Source organism: Hibiscus syriacus, unplaced genomic scaffold (genome assembly GCF_006381635.1).
Source record: "Hibiscus syriacus cultivar Baekdansim isolate YM2019G1 unplaced genomic scaffold, ASM638163v2 tig00110279_pilon, whole genome shotgun sequence".
NCBI classification, from domain to species: Eukaryota; Viridiplantae; Streptophyta; class Magnoliopsida; order Malvales; family Malvaceae; genus Hibiscus; species Hibiscus syriacus.
This window is the reverse complement of record NW_024062659.1, coordinates 753,644-781,519: the sequence shown is the minus strand read 5'-3', so window position 1 is coordinate 781,519 and position 27,876 is coordinate 753,644. Positions and strand designations below refer to the sequence as shown.

The 27,876-nt window shown below is 35.3% G+C and overlaps 5 protein-coding genes across 6 annotated transcripts; 3 read left to right on the top strand and 2 right to left on the bottom strand.

Annotated features, from left to right (window-relative positions):
• Nucleotides 1-210: 210 nt before the first annotated feature.
• Nucleotides 211-5,867, top strand: LOC120115897 (AT-rich interactive domain-containing protein 5-like). Its single transcript, XM_039136504.1, has 14 exons — nt 211-226; nt 525-540; nt 685-1,427; nt 1,527-1,566; nt 1,936-1,988; nt 2,100-2,145; nt 2,320-2,412; nt 4,246-4,368; nt 4,485-4,536; nt 4,626-4,701; nt 4,799-4,865; nt 4,936-4,986; nt 5,501-5,593; nt 5,736-5,867. Exons 2-14 carry the CDS (start codon nt 535-537, stop codon nt 5,838-5,840), a joined length of 1,548 nt encoding a protein of 515 aa, XP_038992435.1. The 5' UTR covers nt 211-226; nt 525-534; the 3' UTR covers nt 5,841-5,867.
• A 4,042-nt stretch (nt 5,868-9,909) lies between these two features.
• Nucleotides 9,910-11,042, top strand: LOC120115983 (3-hydroxy-3-methylglutaryl-coenzyme A reductase 2-like). The gene is made up of 4 exons (XM_039136575.1): nt 9,910-9,996; nt 10,207-10,294; nt 10,359-10,705; nt 10,791-11,042. The coding sequence occupies exons 1-4, from the start codon at nt 9,910-9,912 to the stop codon at nt 11,040-11,042; spliced, it is 774 nt and encodes a 257-aa protein (XP_038992506.1).
• Nucleotides 11,043-12,682: 1,640 nt separating this feature from the next.
• LOC120115825 lies at nt 12,683-14,924 on the bottom strand. The gene is made up of 2 exons (XM_039136423.1): nt 14,469-14,924; nt 12,683-13,148 (listed from the first exon to the last, which is right to left on the bottom strand). The coding sequence occupies exons 1-2, from the start codon at nt 14,849-14,851 to the stop codon at nt 12,914-12,916; spliced, it is 618 nt and encodes a 205-aa protein (XP_038992354.1). The 5' UTR covers nt 14,852-14,924; the 3' UTR covers nt 12,683-12,913.
• A 7,030-nt stretch (nt 14,925-21,954) lies between these two features.
• LOC120115894 (aminoacylase-1-like) lies at nt 21,955-24,512 on the top strand. Of its 2 annotated transcripts, none has more exons than XM_039136501.1 (5): nt 21,955-22,588; nt 22,770-23,032; nt 23,399-23,536; nt 23,652-23,891; nt 24,210-24,512. In XM_039136501.1, exons 3-5 carry the CDS (start codon nt 23,525-23,527, stop codon nt 24,321-24,323), a joined length of 366 nt encoding a protein of 121 aa, XP_038992432.1. In that variant the 5' UTR covers nt 21,955-22,588; nt 22,770-23,032; nt 23,399-23,524; the 3' UTR covers nt 24,324-24,512. Both variants share the same exon structure in this region, with proteins under 2 accessions (XP_038992432.1, XP_038992433.1).
• Nucleotides 24,513-24,672: 160 nt separating this feature from the next.
• Nucleotides 24,673-26,944, bottom strand: LOC120115893 (pentatricopeptide repeat-containing protein At2g03880, mitochondrial). The gene has a single exon (XM_039136500.1). The coding sequence runs from the start codon at nt 26,836-26,838 to the stop codon at nt 24,910-24,912; it is 1,929 nt and encodes a 642-aa protein (XP_038992431.1). The 5' UTR covers nt 26,839-26,944; the 3' UTR covers nt 24,673-24,909.
• Nucleotides 26,945-27,876: the final 932 nt, after the last annotated feature.

The window sequence follows — 27,876 nt, the reverse complement described above, 5'->3', positions numbered from 1 at the left end:
TAAAACTTAAATGAAAAAATTAAAATAGTTTAGCTATGTTATTTTGACATAAAATACTTTAAGTACATATTTTAGTATGTATATATATATATATATATATATCAACATAATATGGTTGTTGGGCTTGGGCTCAAGCCCATTAAGACACTCAAGGGTTAACAGTTAATTTGGATGGTTTTAGATTAGATGAAATTATACCTCAAACAGTAGCTTTTGTGTTTGTTTTGTAGTTCAACTGTTGAAGCATATTCTTCTTTCATATTTTTGTTTTTTGTTTTCTTTTTAATAAAATTCAAAACCCGGGGTCCAGGCCGAGCCGAAAAGCGCCTAACCCAAAGGGTTCAACTCGCACTTGAGTCATTGTCTCACTCCTTCCAACGAATACACCAAGTGAGTTCCTTTTTTCCGTGTTGTTTAGGGTTCATTTTTGCACATTTGTTTGTTCATGGTTCTTTTTTTTGCAGGTTTCAAGTGAATAAAAGCCCTTGTTTTGTTTAAAAGTTTTTGTTTTGTGGCTAACCCAGAAAGCAAGGGATGGATGTGAGTATATGAGCGAAGTTGTTTCTTTTATGGTGTAATGTAAATGAGATTAGAAATGAGTTTTTTTTAGTGTGTCAAAGGTTTTTTTGTTGAAAGAAACGTGTTTTGGTTCATGTTTTTTTTTCTTCCATTTTTGGTGTTTAGGAACCTGAGAAGGTGGCTGGTAGTGTTGGTGAGGCTCTAATGGATGATTCCAAGCCAGTTATGGAAGAAACTGAAACTGGTGTTGTTGTTGCTAATGCTAATGCTGAGGCTGAAGTTGAAGGTCAGGCTCCAATGGAGGCTGAGACTGGAGCTGGTGAAGTGAAAGGCCAAGTTCAAGTTGAAGAACCGACAATTCTAAAAGACGGTGATGGAAAATCGCAGGCAGAGCCGGTCGGTGACAACCCGGACTCAGTTGAACTACAACCACAAGCCATTGAAGTCACTGACAAAACTCTCGATGTCGACAAAACCGGTGCTCAAACCGATGAAAAACCGAAGCCTGAGGAGAGTATTGATGTTGAATTTAAGGATGTCGAGGACAAATCTTTGGTTGAAACCGATACCAAGATGGATGATGTTGGACATGATGATAATGATGATGGTGGTGATGCCCCCATTCATGCACATGATAATGGACTTAGTGGAAGCCCCAACTCTGACATGAAACCCCAAGATGATGACCATGGCATTGACAATGGGGAGCCATTGAAGGATTTGCCTACTGAAAGAGAGATCAATACCCCATTGTCTTTGTCCAACCCAAATTTATGCTTCGACAACTCGGGGTCAGACACCGAGGAGGAGCAAGCAGCTTTTGTAAAGGAGGTTGAAGCGTTTTACAAGGAGAATCACCTCGAATTCAAGCATCCTAAGTTTTACAAGGAGGATCTAAATTTGTTAAAGTAATCCCTTCGAGTTCTCTGTTTGTGCGATCTGTTTATCTCCTTCGAAAACGAAACCTTGGTGCTAACCTATCTTCACTATTTTCCTTTTGACTACAGGTTATGGAGAGCTGTCATTAAATTGGGAGGCTATGAACAGGTTTGCCTTAAGTTCTGAAAACTATCTCTGCCAAAAATGCCCTACAATTTCATAACATGCTTGTACAAAGGATGACCGGTTTAATTGAAAGCGTAGAAGCTAGAATGGCATAGAATATGAATCATTAGATTTTTGGTAATGTGGTTTTCATGATTCCGATTTCCTACTATATGCAGCATCTGCATGTACAAGCTTTTTCTTGTCCTTGACATTGAATTGTAGTTATTTGTATCTGACGAAACCGGTAATATGCGATTAGTTTAGTTTTCTTGTTTATCTATGGTGATCAAGAAAAGATTCTTTCATTTATGGTTAATAATGAGACTGAGTTATGGACTTGCCTGTTTAACCATGCCGTGTACTTTGTAGGTGACCTCATGCAAATTGTGGAGGCAAGTGGGCGAATCATTTAATCCCCCGAAGTAAGGATAACGTCTACTTTCTTGTTGACTTAATCTGCTAGCTCTCCTTTTCCATGGTTATGACTAAATTTTGTTAACGAGGCACCTCTATTATTTGTTCCTTTGGTGTAGGACCTGCACTACCGTGTCGTGGACATTCCGTATCTTTTATGAGAAGGTTATGCTCTAACTGTTAATTTCTCTCCTTTTATTGAAAGAACGCATACCATGTGATTTTAGGGCATAAGGGCATAACCACAAGACCGTCCTCCATCAACTCTAACCTTATGTTTCCTTTATTTGTTATTTTAACATGTGGTTCACCTGTAATTTGGTTCCATAAATTTATCAGGCACTGCTCGAGTATGAAAAGCATAAAATACATGGCGGCATGCTTCCTCATTCGGATGCTCCCTTTATTGAGCCTAACGGAGTTGAAACTCAGGTAAATATGCTTGCTGATCAGCTTCAACAGGAATGTTTCTTGTTACAGCCATGTTTTATGTTTATCTCGTTTTCTTTCATATAGTCTTTACGACTTCCCACAATGAACAATCGAGATTTTGGGGCTATCACGTGTAAAAAGCTGCCTCGTTTTGAAATGATAATAACTTTCCAAGACAATGTGCATCTTGTAATAAAAATGCTGTAATTAAAGTAACCATTGGCGCTTAAGTTGGTAAGAGAAAGGAATCATGGAGGTAGATCTTCCCTAAAAGGTATGGTTTACCTTTCTCTGTAACACGAGCTACATCTATGGTAATAAAGATCCGTAAGAAGGGAATCGAAGATTTAGGCACTTTCACAATTAATGGCAAGTGTGGACGAAAGGGGTTTGGCAGGGCTTTGCACCACCTCGGGTGGAAGCTTTCCTTTGGCAACTTGCTCATCAGAAAGTAGCTGTCAAAGTCGAGTTGGTCAAGAGAGGTCTACCCCTAGGGGATGATATTCTATGTCCCTATTGTAAGAATCAGGAGGAATCTGTGCAACATCTATTCATCTCTTGTATTGTGGTTTGGGAATTATGGAATAAGGTAGCTAATTTCTGGGATATTGCCATGGTTCTACCACAGGATCCTCCTTCTCTTCTTTGTTCCTGGGGTGAGTTGAGGGCGAAATCTACGATTTGGAAGTTTATTCCGGGAGCCATCTTTTGGTCTGTATGGAAATTTAGGAACGCAAGGGTTTTCGAAGGAACTCCTATTGACAAAGTGTCACTATTCTTCATTGTTAGATTCAGGATTGCTAAATGGTTCCTAGCCAAATTTTCGGGTATTACTATACAAGAGGATGTGCTGATTGGTAATCCATCTCTAGCAGATGGTGTTTCTTCTAGTAATGTTATTGATCGTGTTGTTTTCGCTGGTTACCCCCACCAGTAGACTTCCTAAAGATGAATGTAGATGGAGCCGTTAGGCAGATTGATTCGGGTGGAGGTATTGGAGGTTTATTAAGAGATTGGAATGGTTGCACTCTTTTGACTTTCTCAGAGAGTATTGGTCAAGCAATCCCCCCTCTGGCTGAATTAAAAGCTATAAAAAGAGGCTTGGATATTTTTCTGTCTTCTAGGTGGGCTTCAGTTGCTAGGTTGATTGTCGAAAGTGATTGCCCGTCTGCAGTGGAATGGATTCATTCTCCGGTTCTGGCACCTATTTTTTTCTTGCCTATTGTTTTTCAGATTTCAAGGCTTATTAATGATAAGGTTCATTCAGTTAGGTTGATTCCTAGGGAGTGTAATGGAGAGGCAGATATCTTAGCAAAGGAAGGGATTGGGTGATTGTAAGGGTCTTTTTATGATTTTCTTCACTTTGTGTGTAGGTTTTTATGATGGGAGGAGTGTTTCAGTCTTATGTCAAGCAATTTAGTGTTATTTTTAACTATTATGTAACTTTCAATATTTATAAAAGTTCCAAGGCACTCTTTCCCTCCTTCCTATGATTAATGACCTTTCTATAAGGTCCTTAGTTAAGAAGGGGGGTTTTAACGAGGCCTTTCTTTCCTATAAAAAAAAAACAATTAATGGCAAGTCTCTACATATGGTTCAAAGCTGCAAATGGGTATCATAATACGTGATTATACATAACTCACATGTGTGTGCAACGATACGATGGACGAGTCTGGTTTTGCACAAAATGAAAAATTAGATGGTTATTGGGTGTCCTTAACCCGAATCATATATTTAGTAAGATGATTGGAATTTGTCTTGATAAATATTTATCATAATCCTATATATATGTATATATATATTTATCCAATAACTTCTATTAATTTTTTGTAGGCTGTTAGTAATCAAGCTCCTGGGTCAGGTAGGGCAAAGAGAGATGCTGCTGCACGTGCCATGCGAAGCTGGCATTCTCAGCGTGTTCTCGATAATGGTGAGGTCTGTCATCCAATCATCAAGGTTTGTGTAGACCTTCTAAGCTATATGCATTTACTGTGTTGTTTAATCTTTTATCCTTTTCCCTTTCGATATGCCCTGGTCTTGCCCTCTTTATGCAATGTTTTCGAATTTTCTAGGACAAGACCTCTAGTCCGACACTCAGAAGTGACAGACAACTTAAAAACTTTGGTATTTCTAATATGCTTGGCCTATAGCACATTCAGCTACTACAATGCCCGAAATTTATCTTTATTTGTAAGACTTGGTTATTGTCTCAGGTTTATTAAAGCGTAAAAAACCATCCACCATGGAGCCTGGTGCCCGAGTTCGTCAACATAAAGCAACTAAACTACAGTAACGATTGCCGGTTACTTATCCCCCCCCCCGTATTATGTATATGAAACAGTATCTTGACTTTTCGAAGTGCCGGAACCAGGCATTCTTTTGGCAGGTTGGATACTATGGTTGTCGATATCGGAGCCCCAGCTGATTGGGTGAAGGTTAACGTGCAAAAAACTGTAAGTCTTGTGTTATTCTTACGATGATGTGATTCATCATTATATACGACTCTCTCTCTGCCCCTCCCAGGTTGACTGCTTTGAGGTATACGCTTTGGTTCCTGGGCTTCTCCGTGAGGAGGTTCGTATATCTTCAGATAATCCTCTGTTTCGTGTTTAGTATTGTGCTTTCTAAATTGCACGGCTTTAAGACGTAAAGCTTATTTGGAAGATACTTTTTCGTTCTAGACGAAGGGCTAGTTACTTTTCTACAATGGAACTTTTGTAGGAAATCTGTTTCGATCCTCGAGTGATTTACTTTCCCGGTCATCGACTGGAGGAAGTAAGGCGGAAGGAATAATATGTAGAAACTTAAGGCTGTCCAAATAAGCTGATATGTCATTCGTAATGTGCTAAGTTTGCATTAGTCTAGCCATTATAAATGCTATATACGAACACGATCTTTTCGGTAAATTTACGGGATCGGTACTTGCTAAGTAGATTAATCTCGAGATCTCTATCTTTTTTGTTAAGATTCGTAAGAGGATCCTAATAAGACTTGCATTAATTGCTGGATCCATTTTCCTTTCAACTTCTTCCTATAGATTGTGTTTGATTTTTGTTGATGGATTACCATATGTGCTTAAATGACTCAGGTGCATGTCCAGTCCGATCCAGCAGGACGCTTGGTTATATCCGGTCAACCGAACCAACTCGATAATCCTTGGGGTGTCACTCCCTTCAAAAAGGTTAGACCAACTCGACGATATTTCGATGTAGTGTAGCCATTCTATCGTCGGTTTCGATATCATGGCATGGCAATTAGGTGAGTGCCGATTCTTCCGGACAACCATTTTTCGTGTGCATTAACGATATGCGATTCATGTCCAGGTCGTCAGCTTGCCATCAAGAATCGATCCGCACCAGTCGTCAGCCGTGGTTACCCTTCATGGTCAGTTGTTCGTACGAGTCCCGTACGAGACGTCCGGCGTATAAGATTAAATTGTAGGGCTAGTCGATTTAGTGGTTATAAAAAGGTAAAATAACTTTTTTAGTTCTTTATGTTTACAGTTTTTATCGATTTGATCACTCGAACAATGATCATTATGCAATGTTTAGTGTTGATTTAGCAGTTTTTATCCATTTGATAACATTTTTAGCAGTTTTTGTTTATCTACAAGTAGATCTGTGGGTTGATCAGGATCAATGTCCAACCGATTCAAGAACAATATAAAAACAATTTTTTTATTAATTATTTTATTTTAATTCTAAATGATGTAATTAAAGGTTTAAAAACACTGATCCTACCCTTGAGGGTGCCATCAGTGAGAGACTGGGATTTCGACAGGTTGAAACATTGGGTAAATATTTGGGAGTTTCAGTACAGCATCGTCGAGCAATCTGCGCCGGCTATAGTTTTATGCCAACCGCTCAGCAATGGTGGCTTGGGTTTACATCGTGTTTGTGAGTACAACCAAGGGCTACTAATGAAGATTTGCTATGCTCTAATAAGTAAACCGGAAACCAAGCGCTACTGATGAAGATTTGCTATGCTCTAATAAGTAAATCGGAAGACTTCTGGATTCGTCTCCTACGGCAAAAATACAAGATCATGAACCCTTCCCTCGCTCTATTCATCTGTTAGTCAGCTCTACTTTATGGTGCTCTCTCTCTCTCTCCAATATGTGGGATCTCTTTCGACCAAATGTTGCATGGTCCTTTGGATCAGGAGCTGGCATGCAAGTTTGGAATGATGTTTGGGTGCCGACAATCGGCCCCCTTCAAGAGCATTTATTGGATTTTGTTCAAGTTATACTTCAATGTAACTTGGCCGACCTTGTAGACCAGAATGGTGAGTGGAATATTGATTATCTAAAGACTTTATTGCCAGAGAATGCTATAAAGCACATCATTGGCATAAAACCCCCATCGTCGGGTAATATCCACAATAGATGCATGTGGAGATGGGGCATGACTCATGAGTTTACTGTTGCCTCTGCATATGAATCTTTAGCATCCCAAGCTTGGTCCACTCGTAATAGCATGTGGAGTCATATCTGGCGAATGCAAGTGCTGCAACGAATCAGGGTGTTTATTTGGATCGTCCTCCTTATGACGACCTTGGAACGCTCAAAAAGGAACCTGACATCCGACTCTTCATGCTCGATGTGTAGTGAACAAGAATCCATTTTGCATGTTCACTGGCAAAAACCACCTCACGGATGGGTCTGCCTTAATACTGACGGAGCTGTCTCCACTAACACTTCAAAAAGCGCCGCATCAATTGGTTGTTGTCCGCCGATTCAAGCAGAGCTGTGGGGAATTCTTATCGGACTGACTATCACATGGGAAAATGATTTCGAGCGTGTTATTGTCCAAACCGGTTGCCTCAGTGCAACCAAGATAGTAGAGACTACAGATGGTGCTGTTCATATTTCAGCCTTGGTGCATACGATTCATAACTTGAGATGCAAAGCATGGGCAACTGATATCCAATAGATCACGAGAGAATGTAATAAGGTGGCGGATGCACTTACTAAGCTTGCGGATCATGCTTCCCTGAACGTCACACGCTGCCCCATCAGATCTCCTTGCTATGATAGACCGAGATGTAAACGGCCCCTCGTGCTTAAGAGTTCGATGCAACTCTTCCCCTCAATTAAAAAAAAAAAGGTTTTTATCAAAACAACGACTTGGAGGTTGATTTTTTTTAAACGATGCATTTAATGATATAATTAATTAAGGGTCAAATCAATGAAAAGTATAAATTCAGGGGGCTGAAAAAGTTTTTTTTAAATTTTCAATAGAAGTTAGGGTTAGAATTAAGATCCTTAAATAAAAATAGTATAAGGGCTTAATAATGTATAATTGTTGTAAAATTGAAGTATATGAATTGAATTTTATGCTTTGAAATAGTATAAGGATCATTTACATATTTCAACCATTTGTTTTTTGTCTATGAAGTATGGACATTTCTACCTAAAAATGGTTAAATTCTTCTATTAGTCATTGTACTATACTTAAATTGTGAATTTATGTCCTTATATTGAATTTGATCATTTTTTTATTCTTATACTTTTCAAATTTCGAAACTTTATTTGATTCCAATAACACCTGTTAAATTTATTAAGTCAAATTCTACTATCAGTCATGATATTATACTTTATAATTGAATTTGATCATTGTACTATCAATAAGTGATTGCAATAGGATGATTGAGTGTTCATTATCAAATGATTAAAATTATTTAGAACATATACTATTTTGTAATCACATTAGCTTAATAAAAAAGTAAAGTATATAAATAATCCCTAAACTTTTAGGATGCTTATATTTTGGTCACCCAACTTTTGAAACTTACAAAATTGTTATCAAACTTTTAATTTATTTTCATTTTAATCCTTGTCTTTATCACTAGTTAGTTCTCGTTGACGTGACACTTAACCACCCGTTAGTGCTTGTATTGGGTGCTTGGCGCTAGCGATTTTGTGTTATTAAGCATTTAAAATATCCTAGTTGCATCCCTTGCCTTTCGTTTGTTAAGCAGGTTTGATTCTCTTTCGACTATAATGATTGGAGTGAGCCTTTGCGTGTGCTTGTGTAGTTGTCTTCCTCGACTTGGTTTTTTCTAGGTTGTTTATGTTGTTTAAGTTCTTCCAAGTCGTTTTTGGGCATTCTCTTCTCTGTTCTGGTTTTGAGTCAATATGGGCAATCTTTCATTTCAAGTTGTGTTCTGTCTTATCCTGTTATGGTCTGATCAGAGGCCCATAGAGGGGTCTTAGTTGTTGGTTGACCGTGGTTGCTTGCTTCACTTGGTTGCTCGTTTGTTAATCAATTTTTTTTTTTGAGAAAGTAGAGAGAAGCTGAATTTTCTTGGGAAAATAGAGAGAGAGAGAGAAAAAATCCAAGAAATGACAAGGCTTTGTGTATGAGATTTCATTGAGAAGAAGAAGGGTTAACTACCACGTAAGCAAAAAAAAAGATTAACTATCACATCGGTAAAAATTAACGGAAGGTAATGATAGTGACATAAATGAAAATGAATTAAAAGTTCAATGACTATATTGTAAGTTTCAAAAGTTGAGTGATCAAAATGCAAGTACCCTAAATGTTTGGGGACTATTTATATACTTTACCCTACAAAATGTACATACATAATTACATGCATAAAAAGAACAAAAATTACATTTTCAGATGAACTTTTCCCCCTTTGGTCTTATTCCTAAATCATCCCCAGAAAACTCTATTCTAATTATATAATTATTTTCTATAATTTCTTTTAAAAAATAACCCAAAAAATCAATTACAATTTTGAAGGGGCTTAACTAAAATTTCAAAAACATTTCAAAGATATAATGTAAATTTCCCAAAACTTTGAGTGTGCCACTCTAGTTTCTTCGTGCTCAAGGGAATGAAAAACCAGACCCGCTGGAAGAGGCAGTACCGCCGAGAGAATTGATACCGTTGGGATTGAGGGTCATCCACAGAAAAGAGATGATAATGGAGATGAGACCGGCCCAGACGAAGACGATCGTCTGTGTCCTCCGCCGCCGGCCAATCAACCCTTTAGCAAAAGGATACAAATGACACAACACCCAGGAAGCAAAGAACGCACCTCCGATGAACATGTTCCATTTTCCGGTACCGAACAGTGTCCTCGCGAAGGCGGTGACCAGTGCAACGATGTTAACCAAGGCGATAATGATGGGTGGGATCATCAACGAAGTCCATTTCACCGAGATAATATTTTTGAATAAATTAATTCACGAGATAATGCACTCCCTATATTAATTGCTCAAATAAAGTGAAATCTATAGTTTTGACTGTAGGTCGCAATTTCTTCCCGGCGAGCTACGAGATATTTTGCATGTGCCATGCACGTTCCAACACGCTGGGCATCCGAGGCCATCCGACCGAGGCCATTCGAGGGATAGGTCGCCATGCACGCTGGGCTAAGTAACAAATATTACCTATATCGGTAATTAGGCTTTCATGCGATTACCTAAATTTTCCTAAGTAACAACGATTACCTACATCGGTAATTAAGTTTTTTAACTATGCTTAAATGGAGGTAGTCATGTATGCCGAACGACCTTATAGGTCGTCATGTGTTCTCGGTGACCAAACTGGCGAGGCGCCATATGTTCGAACTGTAGATTTCACCCTATCTCAACAAATAATTTCAGTGAGACATTATTTCAACCAATAATTTTTTTCAAAACTCTACAGCAACAAATCACCCGTCGGCTTCGTCTTCTCCGGCGGATTTCGACGTTAAAGTGAAGGAGATTTCGATGTCGGCTATGACTTTTAAGAGACCTTGAATGCATGCGGCGAAATGAGGACTTGAACCGGAAATTAGCCAAAACTGTTCGTTTCAAAAGGAGTCCAAAACGTTTTGGATTTCCTTCAAACGGATTTCCCTGAAATGGATGTCATCGGCATATCGGGTGAGTTTCGTTTCAATGAACTTACTTGATTTACTTGACTTATATGGATTTCTTATGGATATAGGAAACTTCTGTTCCGACAAAAAGCCGGCGGCGGTGAATTGGGTCGAAGGACGAGGCAAATCTGTCGTCTGCGAGGCCATCATTAACGGTGATGTGGTGAGGAAAGTCTTGAAGACTAGTGTTGAATCCCTTGTGGAGCTTAACATGCTTAAGAACCTTACCGGATCTGCTATGGCCGGTGCATTGGGTGGATTCAATGCACACGCTAGTAACATCGTGACTGCAATCTACATTGCTACCGGTCAAGATCCGGCTCAAAACATTGAGAGCTCTCATTGCATCACGATGATGGAAGCTGTGAATGATGGAAACGACCTTCACACCTCCGCCACAATGCCTTCCATCGAGGTGATCAATCATGTCACCGTCTCATAATCAAATTATCTAGCAATGTAAAACCGGGTATTGATGCAACTTCTGATTTATCTTTTAGGTCGGCACTGTTGGTGGTGGAACTCAGCTTGCATCTCAATCGGCATGCTTGAATCTTCTCGGAGTCAAGGGTGGAAACAGAGAGTCACCCGGTGCGAACTCTAGACTCCTTGCTAACATCGTTGCCGGAGCTGTCCTTGCGGGAGAACTGTCGCTCATGTCCGCACTGGCAGCTGGGCAACTAGTTAATAGCCACATGAAGTACAATAGGTCAAGTAAGGATGCTTCCAACACTGCCTTAAACAACTCTTAATAATACATGTATGGCAGGATTCATTCATTCCGCGTAAAACTAAAACTTTTTTAATAATGAAAATAGATGGTTAAGATTAACCGTAGGAAATGAAAAGATAATCTAATCTCAACCGTTTATTTTCACTCGTTTAATGATTTTAAAAAACCGTTTATTGAAAGTTGCAAAACCCATAGTTTAAATTGTATTGAAAGGTAATGAGATAGATATAATAATGTCTTTGTATTTTGTAAAATCACAGAATTGTTTATTAAAAATGATATCCGTTGATGAATAATTATATTTTTATTCGATCTTAAAAACGATATCCGTTGATGAATGATTATAAAATGGCGTTTCTAATAATTAAATTTTTTTAAACTTCCTATTTAGGCCTTCCTTTTTGATATGACAAAACCTTAGAACGCTCCCTCATTGATGTTGGAGATTTTTTTTTCAAACATACAAACTACTATACAGCTTTGAATAATCAAAATCTAACAAAGAATCAAACCTTAAAATACCAAAAACGATGACTTCGAGAAAATAAAGAAATATCAACGATAAGGTGATTAAAATAAAACAGAAAATCGATAATTTATAATTAATATAAACGAACAATGTCAAATGATAAACTGATCAATTTAGTCATTAATATAACTTTTATTCCATTTTAGTTATTTAATTATCTTTTTTCAAAATCAAGCCTAATGTAACGTTTTAGTTTCATTTTAGTTACCCGTCGTTAAAAAAATAATAGAACTACTAACGTGGTATTTTTTTAAAATATTCATGTTCGGTTTTTGTTTGTTTAAATTGTTAATATTGTGTTTATGTGCATTTATTTATTTTTGAAAGAGTTCGTGTTCGTTTATTTATTGTTCGTGAACATGTTCGTTTGTATGTTCAAGAATTTGTTCATTTAACGTTCGTTTATAAGTTGAATTTTTAGTTTCTACATTTTCATTTACAAGCTAAAGAAAAAAAAATGATAAAATTACACCATTAATGCTTAACAATTTAAACTCTAAATCTGACCATGTGTTTAATTTAGTCACTACCTTCGTCAATATTTAAAATATAAAAAAATATATAAGGAAAAAGAGAACCAGGTAAATGAACTTGTTCATGAACATATATAAATAAATTGATAAACGAACATATAAACGACAAGCTCGTGAACATAAACGAACCAAACACGCCTTTATTCATGTTCATTCGTTTATTATATGTACATAAAATTTTTGTTCATACTAGTTTACTTAACTTAACAAACGAACATAAACGAATATTATACGAACCGTTCAAAAATAATTCATCAAACGCCGTTTACACTTCTATTGTTGAAAAAAATCTAGTTTATGTAAATTATGTAAGATATATAATAAAGGGTAAACTACTTGTCTAATCACTAGACTATAAGATAGATTTTATTTTGACTATTGAATTATGAATTTTATCAATTAAATCATTAAACTATTAAAATAGTTTAATTAAATTATTGAACATTAACATAAATGTTGGCTTGATAAATAAAGGAAATTTGTATAATTACACATTTGATCCTCATTAATTATACATTCTATCAATTTAATTTTAGTTAAATTAAGTCGCAGCTCGATTCGATCCGGAAAAAAAAGTTATGCACAGACACCACCATGTGAGAGCAACAGAACCCACACTGTAAGTTCTAATTCACAGGCATTTAATCATTAAACAAAAAGTGACTAATCTAATTCTTTCAAGTCCTCAAGATCTCTGTTTTTCTTTGTTCATCTTTCTTAATGATGATAAAAAGAATCTAGTTTTTTCAAACCGAAAAAAAAACCTCGAAAAATCGACTATGGGGCATGTGAATTCCATGAACAAAATGGTGAACCTTTGTAGGTGCGTCATACTATGATGTCCTTCAACGGAACAACGCAGCTAACGGTGTCGTCGTTGTTCCCTTTGTCTCGAATAACTACCGAGCTGTAACCATTGCTGTTGGAGTTTGTCTTGTTGAAATGATACAGATTGTATATTGTTTGTTCCAGTGTTCCTTCCCGGTATACGAACAAGCTATCGTCCTCTTCCATACATCTCCACTTCCTGCTCCGGTCGTGATTCCGATAAAGCGGCATTCCCCTGAAAAGAAAAAAAGGAAATTAGCTTTGTTGCTAACTCTTCATGTCTCTTTAAGCATCTGTATTAAACTAATACGCAAACATGGAAACTCGAGACAAAATCATCGAGCTCGAAATCGAAACTCGTCAAGCTCGAAATTCATTTAATACCAGAGATCATGTATGACTTTGTCAATGAAGATGCATAAGTAAAGTCTAAATACATATCAAAGTAATATTGAAACATGATTATAAAGATATAACCTTGTAGAGTCCTCCAAATACACATGGAAACCGAGATAGAGACTCATCGAGCTCGAAATTCGTTTAATATGCAGGATTCTGCATGAATTTGTCAGTGAAGATGCCTAAGTAAAGCCTGTTAGAACTTGCAAGCTTGAAACAAGCACAACCATATCGAATATCGGACTCTAGTTTTCTTGATGTACCGATACTCAATCCCTTATCAACCACATATTTAGAAATGAGTATTGGAATACGAACCCAGGACGACTCTCGAAATACATAAAATGCCCTTGTCCCTCCAAATACATGAAAACCGTAATACAGACTCATCGAGCTCGAAATTCGTTTAATATCCAGGATTCTGCATGAATTTGTCAATGAAGATGCTCAAGTAAAGCCTGTTAGAACTTGCAAGCTCGAAACAAGCATAATCATTTCGAACATCGGACTCCATTTTTCTTGGCGCACAGATACTCAATCCCTTATCAGCCACATACTTAGACATGAGCATCGGAATACGCCGCTGGACGACTGTCGAAATACATAAAGAGTCTTGTAGGAAAAAAAATTATAAAACACCAGAATCGAGACTTATCCTCGTATCCGATACTCCTCGATTCGAATTCAAGACCTACCGGATTGTTGACAGGTTAAGAGCATTGGACTATTGCACTACGCCTCAAATTGCAAAGAGTTGTTCCCAATAAAACTCTCATAATATCATTAGAAATAAAACATACTTATCAATGGTTAGTTGGTCGAACGGGATGAAAAGTTCGAATTATGAAGTTGTGAACGGAGAATAGTAGAATACTGGATCGGATCGACCGTCCATTATGGGGCTATACGGACTCTATCCGAATTAATCAATCAATAAATCCGATACTTTATCCTAGGCACGAATAACACTTTTAGTCATGGCCTCATTTATTTCATTCCTCATATAAAAACCATCACAGAAATTAATAAAACAATAAATGTAGAACAAATACTCAATCTTTATTTCTTTCCCAACTAACAGGCTTTAAAATAGTAAATGAAACTAAACATATATATATATATATATATGTATGTATGTATTGAAAGCAATCCGTACCTAATGTGGAAGAGCTCAGAAATGTCGCACATCTCGAGATAAAAGTTAACGGCGTCCAGGAAAGCGCGGTAAGTGTAAATGTGGAGCCCATCGATCCTGGGGTAAGGCAGCTTCGGCCTCGGCGGCTCCGCCTTGAGCGGTTCACCGGCAAAGGAACCCGAACAAGGCGAGGACTTCGACCACCGCGACGAGAACCCCGGGGACGGCGCGCTGTAGACGTACTCCTTCCAAGACAGCGTGGAAGCGCTGTATTCCAGCGGAAGGCCGACGAAACCCATTGTGGCCATGATGGGTTCGAGCTCGTCGTGGGTCATGAGGGGCTTGAACGTCTTGGTGTACCAAAGGGCTAGCTTTCTCATGCAGAGTCTCATGCAATCCTCCATTGTTTAATAGCGTCTTCTTCTTCTTCTTTTGTGGGGTTTGAGAGAAGATCGAGAAAAGTGAGATATTCCCGGAAAGATTTTCGTGAGGTTTCTTTCGATCGTTTTGGAAAATTATGAAGAAATGGGGATGTTTTGATTATGGTTAGGGGGCGTAAAAAGCTGACCAGACTTGTAAAACTGAATGAAATCGACTTGAGTTAAAATTATTTTTGACATGTGTTGTGGCGATCCGAAACCGACTCGAGTCAAAACTGGTGTTGACCTGAACCTGAGTTGGACCTGGAAATTGTGGATCTGAACCCGACCTGCATCTGACCTGAGAACGATCTGAACCCGAATTGAACAAAAAATATGATACCCGAACTGCATTCGACTGATATGAACTCGAACCTGAAATTGACCCGGTAAATAACTGGTATTACCAGACCTGTTTTCAACGTGACCTGTTATGAACATAACCTTTAATTGACTCAACCTGTAAATGATCCGACATGTTATTAAAGTGATCTGATATTATCTTGACTTATAAGTAGTAAGTTACAATTAATATAATTATGTTATTTTAAATGTATAATAAACTTATGATAATTAAATTAATATGATTACTTTTTGAAATTTAATTTTTATATTAATTATAATTTGTATATTATAAATTTGATTTTTATATTAATTCTAATTCCATATATTATTTATAATTCTTATATTATAAATTTTATTTATAATCACTAAATTAAATTTAAATATTATTTTATTGAACATGATTTTATTAAATTATATAAATTAAGTTAAAATATTCATAAATCTAATTAATTTTTAATGTGAAAATTAATTAATAGTTTAAGTATAAATTAACTTAAAATTTTAAAATAAAATTTTTAAATTTATATTAGATTACTATACTTTAAAAAATTATACCAATCACTCTATTTATTGATTTTTAATCAAAAAAATCATTCCATCGTTATAGCATTAACTAAAATTTTACACTCTTATCACTCAAATATAAATAGGTTCAAAAGTTGGTCACTCAACTTTGGATTTGATTCAATTTTGTTTGGTGTTTTTTTTTTTTAAATTTCTTCGTGGAAGTGATGGTTCTAAACATTAGCTGGGAATAGAAAAAAATTGAAGCTTATGAAGTATGATTGTAACTGTTAGGATGCTTGCAAGCAGACACATACACATTACAGGACTGAAGTAAATTAAAAAAGTAAAGCAATAATTGCATAGTTAAAAATGTTACTTGGAATAGGAAACAAATAAAAAGTAAAAGATAAATGACTGAAGTGGATCCATGCCACAAGAATTACCAAGTATCATCTTCAGCTAGGAAGTTCTAATGGATAAAGGAGAGAAAATGCAAGTAATATCATCACAGTCGACTACATTCTAGGAATTTTAATCTTATGACAAAATTGTAAGAACTTGTTAAAGCCGGATGGACATCACAGATCCTGCTAGTATAGTGATAGCTGAGTAGAAAACGGCTTGGAGCAAAGGTCAATAAATAATGTTAAAGATTCTGATGTATGCATAGATTCTTTCTCACCAGTTATTCACAGGCTTCTCAGTTACGCATTCGGTTCTTCATTGTCAGCATCATCCTCACCATCTTCATCTTAATCATCATCATCGTGGTCACCAATGCAGTCATTCTTGGAGTCATATTGACCATCATGATTTCCACCATCTTTTCTACCTAGCTTGGCATATTCCTCAAGTGATGTAGAAGGAAAAATTTCACCCACCCTACCATTTTCTTTGTTGGCCGTGGTTTTCGATGAACTTTTGGAACTACTTTTATTCATCTGTTACAAGCAAAGGTGGATCAGCATTAAGGCATTTGGCAGAATAAATTACCAGGGAATATTAAAAGATCGTACTTAGGTAATTTACTTTGCCAAAGTGTACGGTATACATATTAGTAGCTATCAGATACCAAGTTCATTGACAAAGTTGATATATCAAGAATAACTTCAAGTACATATATCCTGCTCAACTAAGAAACAATTAACTTAAAAAGAACAAAACATATGTTTAAATTTTTGGATCTCAAGTTCTAAACTTGCCGATGCAGAGGTATACTGAAGGCAAATTTTGCATATTACCTTTTTCCTTGAACCAAAACAATGGACTGAATCATGAGAGGCATAAGAAGAAAGTCGCATGCCTTACCAAGCTGACAAAGACTGAATTGTTTATCTAACAAGGATATATCTTTTTTATGAAGTAGGTAACAGCCAGTAGCAGTTGTGGATCTAAGGTTCAAATACCAGCACGCCATTGGGTCTTTCCAAACGGAACCATATCATCTCAATCAATGTAAATCCAATTCAAGAAAGACTTTTATAACTTCTAAGCATTTAGTTAACTCTTTCTTTCACGAGTCATGTCAAGAAATTAACAGAGGTGTAAGCAACACAGCTTGATTCACTAGAACTTATCAATAATCATGATTTAAAAGTTAGAAAAATTCAACCTAAATCAAGAAACTCATACTTAAATCAAAGTGGAGTCGTAATTGGACACTTCGGCTCGTAACAATGTTCTTCTATCACTCTCTCGAGCATTTTTAATTGCCTGAAACAACATTCAGGAAAATCAATAGACACAAATATAACATCTAAAAAACACCACACCAAAAAAATTGCACCAAACCAACCTCTTCGAGCATCTTTTGCTCTTCCTCCACATCTGCAGAATCCCTGTGCGAGCAACACAATCACATGTTCAATGTTAGACCTTCTGCCCATAATATATGCATTGGAGACAAGAAATCAAAAGTTCTTCAAAAGATTCAAAAATAAACCTCCCAACTATTTGATCAACATGACATCGACACTATGTGCGTATGGATCTGTTTACCTCTCTCAATAAGTGCTAAATCTGCACAAGCACTTAAAACAACAACAAATGTGTAAGCATCTGCCGAAAAATAAAGCTGTTGAGAGTTCACAGCGGAAGGGGAATAATCGGCTGTCGAATTCGATCGGCCGGACGAAGCGTTGTTAGCGGTGCAATTCGAAGAATAAAGCTTCGCCTTGAAATATCCACGACATGTATTGCCCGTGAAACAATCAATATTTCTCCCACAACACTGTTTTCCTCATCCAATGATATCTCATCAATTTACACTAACAAAACATAAGAAAAACAACAATAAAAGTAAACTTTCAATAATCCCCATAAATTTTCATGCAAAACCCATAAATCTAAACATCAAAAGAAACCCATATCAGATCAGAACATTAAAATAAAAAAGAACAAACTTTTCACTGATTCGCAATCAACCAAATAAGTTATGTAAAGTAAACAAAGTCAGCACCTTTTCTATAGCTAAAAGAAGCCAAAAGATCTAAACAAACATAGAAATCAATCAAAGGGAAAGAGAAAGAGAGATGAAGTACCAGTATTGGAGTTCAAAAAAGGGAAGAAAAATTAGATTATTGAAGGAAATGGCTAAAGGTGATGGCCATGGTTTTTATGTTAGAAGCAGACGGATTAGAAGCCATGGTTATGTTAAAATCATCAGGCGGGAAATGATGCTGATTTTTTGTGGGTTAAGCGAGGGAGAAAACCCGCTTGTTTTTTAATTTCATTTGATATTGTAGTGTTGTCTCTTAGTTTTAAATGTATTCAATTTAGTCCAAATTTAATGATTTAATATATTAATTTAAGCTTCATATTTTAATTTTTTTCAATTTAATCAAAATTTAATGTTATAATTTATTAATTTAAGTTTCATATTTAAAATGTTTTCAATTTGATCCTTATATATTTTTCAATTCTTTCAATTAATATATATATGTTTATATTAATAAATTAATATATAGTTTATATATACTATATAGTTTATATATACTAATGAACTATATAATATATAGTTTGTATATATCATATACTATATAGGTTATATATACTAATGAACTATATAATATATAGTTTATATGTACTATATAGTTTATATATACTAATGAACTATATATAATGTATAATTTATATATACCATATAGTCTATATATATTATATAGTTTATATATACTAACAGACTATATAATATATAGTTTAGGATTTAGGGTTTAGGGTTTTATATATAATTCATATGTAAATTATACTACATAGTATATATAGTTTATATATATAATATATAGTATATAAATATAAACTATAGTATATATTTATAGGTCATATGTAAATTATATAGTATATAAATATCAATTATAGTATATATATATATAGGTTATATGTAAACTATATAGTTTATATATATAGTTCATATGTAAACTATAGTTCATATATATAGTATATAAATGTAAACTATAGTTTATATAAATAGTATAAAATATAGTATATAAATATAAATTATAGTTTATAGTTTATATAAATATAAACCCTAAATATTAAACCCTAAACCATAATATATATATATATATAAACTACATAACTTATATTAATAAACTATATAATTTATACAATATATATTATTTATAGTTATACATAGTATATAAATATAAATTGTATAGTTTATATATAATTCATATATAATTTATATATAAACTATGTAGTTTCTATATAGTTCAATAGTTTATATATAAACTATATAGTATTATAGTTTATACATGGTATATATAGTTTATACTTTATACATAATATATATAAACTATATAGTTTATATATATAATACATATACATTATATATAAACTAATAGTTTATTATATATATATATATATATATATATATATATATATTCGTTGTTTTATTTTGTTCTCAACTTATTATTTATTTATATTTATTAATTGGCCCATAACTTTTTAAATGAGTATAATTTAGTACATTTTTGTATAATTTCAACATCAAAATTTAAAATTATTTTGATTTGATCCCTTTTATGTTTTTTAATATATTTAAATTTTTATTTGTAATTTCATATTTGTTCAATTTAGTCCTCCAAATTTTATTTGCACCTGAAATTGACCCATACTTATTTCAATTTTTAAATTGGCCCATAACTTTTTAAATGGGTATAATTTAGTATTTTTTGTATTAATTTTAAACTCAAAATTTAAAATTATTTCGATTTAATCCCTTTTATGTTGTTTCATATATTTAAATTTTTATCTGTAACATATTTGTTCAATTTAGTCCTCCAAATTTTATTTGCATCTGAAATTGACCCATACTTATTACTTATTTCTTTTTTTAAATTGGCCCATAACGTTTTAAATGGGTATAATTTAGTACTTTTTTGTATTAATTTCAACATCACAATTTGAAATTATTTCGATTTGATCCCTCATCATTGTGTGTTGTTTAATTTATTTAAATTTTTATTTTTAATTTCATATTTGTTCAATTTAGTTCTCCAAAATTTATTTGCATATGAAATTGATCCATACTTATTACTTAATTATATTTTTAATTGGCCCATAACTTTTTAAATGTGTATAATTTAGTTTTTTTTGTATTAATTTCAACCTCACAATTTAAAATTATTTTGATTTGATCCCTCATCAATGTGTGTTGTTTAATTTATTTAAATTTTTATTTGTAATTTCATATTTGTTCAATTTAATTCTTAAATTTGTATTTTTCATAAAATTGAACCATGATTATTTATATTCTTAGTAATTTACTCTAAATCATATATAATTACAAATTGAAATTCAACGTTCGTGAAAGATGAAAATAATTAATCCAAAAATAAAAATTAACCCGATTTGAACTCAATCCGTATCTAATAGAGATCCGACCTGAATTTTATCTACCAATGATGTGACCTGATCTGAACGAGATCCGTCTGAATTCAATCCGAACCTGAATTAACCTGATTTTTAACTGCTTCGGACCTGAATTGTTTTGACCTGATCTGGCAACGATCCGAACTGAAAATGACCTGACCTGAACCCGATCTGGATCTGGTGTCAAATTTACCTGACTTAACTTGTATCCGCTTTTACCCGACCTGTCAGGATCCGACTGAAACCTGAACGATTACCCGAATTTACAACCCTAATTATGGTATAAAAAGTGGAGACTTTTGGAGCGTGAAATTTGAAAGGGCTTTCTTTATCTGTCGGGTAAAGTATACCAAACATCCTTAAATTATTCTAAAATTATATTTTCAATAATTTAAACTATAAAAAATAAATTAATTATTAAATTTATCGAACGAGTACAAAATAAATATTATTTACTATAAAATCATCATTATTTTTTATTAAAATTATTATAAATTAAAATCAATAAATTTATTAAACTCTACCATCTTTGAAATATCATAATAACAATTTTATTGTAGTAGATAAAATTATCAAAATAATGTGGTAGAAAACCACATTAAAGATAACCACAGTTAATAATTGAGGGATTAGAACTGAACGATTTAGATATCGATCCTCCTAATTAAAGATAACTACAGTTAGTAATCGAGAGATTAGAACTAAACGATTTAGATATCGATCATCCAAATTAAAGATAACTTCAGTTAATGATCGAGGAATTAGAACTAAACGATTTAGATATAGATCATCCTAATTAAAGATAACCGCAGTTAATGATCGAAGGATTAGAACTAAACAATTTTGATATAGTAAGGGATCAAAATCAATTTTTTGAACCTGACGAAAACCGAACACTCTAAAAATATAAGTGATTATTAGTGTAGTTTACCCATTATTTTCTTATATTTTTAAGGGTAAATTACAAATTTCATCACTAAATTTTGTTTTATCTCCTAGTTTGCTCACTGAACTTTAAACATTTTTAATTTTCTCATTGAACTTAATACGTTGAGTTTTTTTTGTTACTCCGCCATTAAGTAGTTAACAACATTAAAATGATACCATTTTAAAAGAATAAAATTGTTACTAAAATGACGTCGTTGTGCATCTATATAAAAGCCCATATATAACGTCGTTAGTGAGGAATCGGCTGAGTGACAAAAAAACCTAATATATTAATTTAAGTGAAAGAATTGAAAAGATTTAAAATACAGTTATTGAAATAGGAGAGAGAGTAAAGTTCAGTTGTCAAATTTGTAGTTTAACCTTTTTGTAGTTACTTTCTTATGACAATAACACAGTTCAGCGTCACTGCAAAGCGAGTGAAATCAATGGAAAAGTCTTGCAATTGTGATCGTCGATCTTTCCTAGTTCTTCTTCTCCATCTTCTTCCACTGTTCCTCTCTTCTCTTTCAGCTCCGGCAGAACCAACACAGCCGCCATCCCACGACGAGCAGTCCCAAATCATATCGAGATTCCAACAATACCTTCAAATCGACACAACCCAACCTTCCCCAGACTACCAAACCTCAACCCGATTTATCATATCCCAAGCCGAGTCTCTCTCTTTACAATCCCGAGTGATAGAATTCGTCGAAGCCAAACCAGTCGTTCTCCTCAAGTGGCCAGGCTCCGACCCTTCTCTGCCCTCCGTCCTTTTAAACTCCCACACCGATGTGGTCGCGTTTGAGGATTCGAAGTGGACCCATCCGCCCCTCGCGGGTTACGTGGATGAAAGAGGCAACGTATTTGGTAGAGGCTCACAGGATATGAAATGCGTTGGGATGTAGTACCTGGAGGCTGTCCGAAGGTTGAAGGTTTCTGGGTTTCGCCCAAAACGGTCTCTTTACTTGTCGTTTGTGCCTGATGAAGAGATTGGTGGAAATGATGGTGCTAAGAAACTTGCTTACTCTGATGTTTTCAGGGATATGAATGTTGGAATTGTGCTTGATGAAGGTAATTACGAAGTGTAATTTGTCATAATTTAGATCAGTTTGCGTATCTTACTAAATTTTGCTAATTTATTCCATATAAGTAATAGTTGGGTATTTGAAGCCTAGGCGTTTGATAATTGGCCGTTCTGTATTAATCTCTTGGTGATGATCATGTGTTTTTTTGGTGTGGGGGGGGGGGACAGGGCTTCCTTCTCAGAATGAAAACTATAGGCTATTCTATGCCGAGAAGGCTCCGTGGTGGCTGATGATAAAGAGTAATGGAGCTCCAGGACATGGGGCAAAGCTCTATGACAATAGTGCAATGGAGAACCTTTTCAAGAGCATTGAGACCATCAGGAGGTTCCGGGCTTCGCAGTTCGATTTGCTTAAGGCTGGTTTGAAGTCCGAAGGGGAAGTCGTTTCGGTTAACATGGTTTTTCTGAAGGCCGGCACCCCCTCTCCCACGGTAAACCCCAAAGCTTTTAGATCATCATTTGCTGAATGAACATTTCACTTTCCTTACCTTACTTCCATGAAATTATGCTTTTCAGCCAGCTATTGCTTACCATGTGCATTAATCTTGGTCTCCTAGTCCCTCGAAGCACTGGAGTTGCTAAAGGAAAGAATCAAACTTTCTATGCTGAAATTGCTCGATTATTTAAAACATCGTTAGTTAGGCCTTTCAGCCCGTATTTTCTTTCCCACCGTCATGCTCAATCCATCGATCTTGTGTGTAATGCAAGCCATATATACATTTGACATTCATGGAGAAAATAGTGATATGTTGATGTCTGCATCTAACTTATAGACGTTCTTTGTTATTTGCTGCTAGGGTTTTGTCATGAATTTGCAGCCATCTGAAGCAGAAGCTGGTTTTGATATTTGAGTGCCGCCAACGGCTGACATAGAATCCTTGGAGAAACGGATAGCGGAGGAGTGGGCACCTGCTTCAAGAAACATGACATTCGAGGTAGAGACATTGAAGCATTTGTCTCTTGGAAAAGCTAATTGTACTAGCTTCACATGGTGGTTTTCCATTTGCATTGCACAAATTTGCTTTCCTAACTAAGTATTATTGTTTCCAGTTTAAGCAAAAAGCTACTTCACATGATGATCTGGGAAGGCCTCTTGTAACTGCCACTGATAGTTCTAATCCATGGTGGATTCTAATGGAAGAAGCTATCAAGAAAGCTAATGGAAAGATCGGGAAGCCAGAGATTTTCTCCGGTGCAACAGATGCTCGCTATTTCCAGCAACTAGGCCTTCCAGCTATCGGTTTCCAACCGATGGCCAACACTCCATTTCTGCTTCACGACCACAATGAGGTCCATCTTTAAATAATTTTTTCATATGCCGATGATGTGTATGCTTGCATGTATATGCCATTTCCTTTCTCTATTTTTTTCGGGTGGGACGGGACGTGGGAGTGGTTTATCATAGAAAATTGGCCGAATGATACTTTTAATGCATGTATTACAATTTAGAATAGCCTGAACCTGAAGTAGTGGTAGCCATGAAGGATTCCTTGTCTATAATTCTAGATGACATGCAATTGAAACTTTGCTGCATTGTGATATCCCGATATTCATGTCTAGGGATTGCAGACATGCGATCTGACTGTTGCGATCTCTACCTTATTACAGTTTCTAAACAAAAAAGAGTACTTGAGAGGAATCGAAGTCTACGAGTCTATAATTAAAGCTTATACATCATATGTCCCACCTGGAAGAGATGGAGTTTCGAGAGACGAATTGTAAAGGGACTGAAAAGGCACATCTTCATGCTCAAGGGGTAGCTCTCAGCTTCCCTCTCTTCCTTTTTTGTACCATTCGGTCGCTGAGGTTCAGCATGTTCCTGGTAATGTATCAATAAAGGAAGCAGTTTAACCACCTATCTGTGCTGAAGAGAGCTGGCTCATCATGTAACTTCATGGATTATCATGTAACTTCTTGTAATGGTATTTGAATTTCCCAGTTCCACACAATAATCATAAGTACGAATTTATTAACCAAGCAAGTCTTAACAAGCATCAAATTACAAAGAATAAAGATTGATAGTAATCTGTGTCCAAACGTTACAAGGAGTCCATTTCACTCTTGGGATGCTCCTTTGATTTCCTTTTTCATCCAAGCCTATACCATTGAACCAACCTTATAGTTAGACCAAGTCTTCCTCCAAAGGAAACTTGTACCTGCATTTGTACTTTGAATGAAATTTGAACTCGTCACCTTACGGCATCACTTGGTACCGATAGTTGCCACAAGAACTTACTCCATTCTTGAAAAGGTGGTAACGAATAGGATCTCTAATGACAATAAGTCAAAAATCCATCTGTTCACTTTGCTACCAATAGTCGCCACAAGAACATACTCCGTTCTGGAAATGGTGGTAACGAACAGGATCTCTAATGACAATAAGTCGACACTCCATCTTTGCAACAAGCTTTGAGAAGGTATGACAATCTCCACAGATCCTAAGGTTTTTCCTAATCCTAATAGCACTTCCACTGGAAAAACTCATTAAACCAAATACAATTGCCAACTTCTCACTATGATACCAAAGCGAGTCATCTCTTTGTTCCCCCTCCAGATCTTGCAGAACGAAGTTCGTATCTGGAACATAACCGATTCCTACTAACTTGTGAATCAACTCATTCAGCCGCCTGTTGATTTTGTTGATCTTTGGATGTGCAGTATCCCCTAAAATAAAAGCATGAATTTGCTTGTCCACTTCAATCCAACTGCAGCCAGGATCCTTTGTAATGCCCTTTTCTCTCATTTGCCTCCTAATTTCAGTGACATCTTCCCATCTCTGAGAATTCGCATATATATTGGACAACAATACATACGTCCCTGCATCTTCAGGATCGAGTTTTAGAACTTGTTTAGCTGCATATATTGCCAGATCCACATTTCGATGAACCCTGCATGCACCAAGCAAGGTTCTCCATGTCACAGCATCTGGTTCACATTCCATTTCCCGAACCAAATTCACTGCTTCGTCAAGTTTACCAGCCCTTCCAAGAAGATCAATAATACAACCATAGTGTTCCCTTCCGGGATCAATCCCGTAAAGTCTCTTCATCGATCGGAAATAAAACATCCCATCATCCACAAGACCGGCATGGCTACAAGCAAAAAGAACCCCAACCATAGTGATATAATTCGGTTTCATACCTGAAGCTTTCATTAAATCAAAGAGCTTCAATGCTTCTTGGCTAAAACCATTTTGAGCTAACCCTGCAATCATCGTACTCCATGAAATCACATCCTTATGAACCATTCGCTTGAAAAGCGACTCGGCATCCTCCAGACTACCACTCTTGCAATACATATCCAAAAGTGCATTGTTGAGAATCAAATCCACATCAAACTTCAACACATGAACATGGACTTGCCTCCCTACTTCTAAAAGAGCTAAACTGGTACAGGCTCTCAGAACACTCGTTAATGTCGCTTGATCGGCCGTAAATCCGGCTCTTTTCATCCTCTTGAACTGATTCAAAGCTTCATCGCCATCGCTATTCTGCGCCAACCCTCCGATAATCGAATTCCAAACAACCAGGTCCTTAGTTTCCATTTCATTGAAAACGCAAATCGCATCTCTTAACTCATCCAATTTCGAATAAACATCAATAAGAGCACTCCTAACAAAAACATCAGATTCTAACCCCACCTTTATTATACCACAATGAATCTGCCTAAGATTGTATATCCCATTACAGGCTCTCAAAACCGAAGAGAAAGTAAACATATTAGGCAACACGCCTTCTCTAAGCATTAAAACAAAGAACTCCAACGCCTTTTCACTTATCCCGGCATTAGCATAAGCAGATATCATCGTCGTCCAAGAAACAACATTTCTCTCAGGCATTTCGTCGAACACAGCCCGCGCTTCATGTAACAACTTAAACTTCACATACATACTAATCAAAATGTTGAGAATAAACGTTTTCGGTTGGTACCCAATTGAGGAAACGTGCTTGTGAACGAGTCTCCCTTGTTCTACAGCGTTGCGAGCTAAGCAGCACTTGATCAATTCGGAGTAGGTGATCGAGTCAGCATAAATGCCGTGCCTTTCCATGGCGGCCATGGCTTTCAATGCCCTTGGAAGGTCCCTTTGGTAACAGAAGTTTACGAATTCGTTTAGAAGAGACGATGAAGATGGGTTTCTGGGTTTAGCATGGAAGGCTAGAGGAGTTGGAGAATAAGGACGTGATAATGAAGAAAGTGAAGTTCTAACGTGTTTTAGCTTAGCTGATACCGTTTTCATTGCTTCCTTCGTTCTTAGCAGTTTCCCCTTTTTCTTTCTTCAAGTATTTCGATGGTTAATATTGAAGTTGAAATTCCTTTGGTTTCGCCATGTCTTTCTTTTCCCCAGCAAATTCCTTTGAAGTAATCAACGGCAGAATTATTTGTCTCTTAATTGTTCTATTCATTTAGGTGTTGTTTGTTTACAATTATTTAAATGCGGAATGATTCAGAGTCTATATATGAATTAGTCTTGAACGTGACATGTTTGATAATGACTCTTAATCATTCAGAATGTATTTTTGTGCCGAATCATTCAGCACTATTTTGCTGAATCAGTCAACAATGAATCATTCAGAGGTGTAAAACAAACGCGTTGAATATTTTCATTAAGAGGTAAACAAACACTCCCTTAATCATTTTAAATTTAGGATAAACTACACGTTTAGTATCTAAATTATCAATTTTAGTATGTTTTAGTACTTAAACTTTCATTTTTTAAAATTATACCTAAAATTTAGTTTTTGTTTCATTTTCGTACCCGTTCAAATTTTAACATTAAGTTTTGAAAAAAATTAAAATTTTAGGTACTAAAACGGACCAAAACTAATAGTTTTATTACTAAACGCGTTAAGTTTTTAATGGCAAGGTAGTAAAATGAAATGAAAACTAAATGTTATGCATGGTTTTGAAAAAAATTGAAAGTTTACGTCCTAAAATGGAACGAAACTGATAGTTTAGGTACTAAATACGTAGTTTATCCTAAATTTTAAGATAAATATATTTAATATTTTGTTTGAAATTAAATATAAATATAAATATATTGTTTGAAAATGTATATTTTAAAATATAATATAATTGAACTTAGGTTAAACTATACATTTATTACTCCAACTATCACTTTTGTTTCGTTTTGATCACACAACTATTCTTTTTTAAAATCATACCTAGTGTTGCGTATTTTTTATTTTTTCAATGATGACAAGGCATTATCTTATGATGACATGTCAACATCATTATTAATTTTTACTACGACTGGCCAAAATGAAACCAAAACTAA

Coding starts and splice junctions, on each gene's coding strand:
- LOC120115825 (XM_039136423.1), bottom strand. CDS start 14,851: ATGGAGGATTGCATGAGACTCTGCATGAGAAAGCTAGCCCTTTGGTAC. Junction 13,149..14,468: donor TCTGAGCTCTTCCACATTAG/GTACGGATTGCT, acceptor TTTTCTTTTCAG/GGGAATGCCGCTTTATCGGA.
- LOC120115897 (XM_039136504.1), top strand. Junction 1,428..1,526: donor GAGGATCTAAATTTGTTAAA/GTAATCCCTTCG, acceptor TTTTGACTACAG/GTTATGGAGAGCTGTCATTA. Junction 4,369..4,484: donor TCTGTCATCCAATCATCAAG/GTTTGTGTAGAC, acceptor CGAATTTTCTAG/GACAAGACCTCTAGTCCGAC.
- LOC120115893 (XM_039136500.1), bottom strand. CDS start 26,838: ATGAAAACGGTATCAGCTAAGCTAAAACACGTTAGAACTTCACTTTCT.
- LOC120115983 (XM_039136575.1), top strand. CDS start 9,910: ATGGAGGTAGTCATGTATGCCGAACGACCTTATAGGTCGTCATGTGTT. Junction 9,997..10,206: donor AGGCGCCATATGTTCGAACT/GTAGATTTCACC, acceptor ACCGGAAATTAG/CCAAAACTGTTCGTTTCAAA. Junction 10,706..10,790: donor CCACAATGCCTTCCATCGAG/GTGATCAATCAT, acceptor TTTATCTTTTAG/GTCGGCACTGTTGGTGGTGG.
- LOC120115894 (XM_039136501.1), top strand. Junction 23,892..24,209: donor TGCTTCACGACCACAATGAG/GTCCATCTTTAA, acceptor ACCTTATTACAG/TTTCTAAACAAAAAAGAGTA.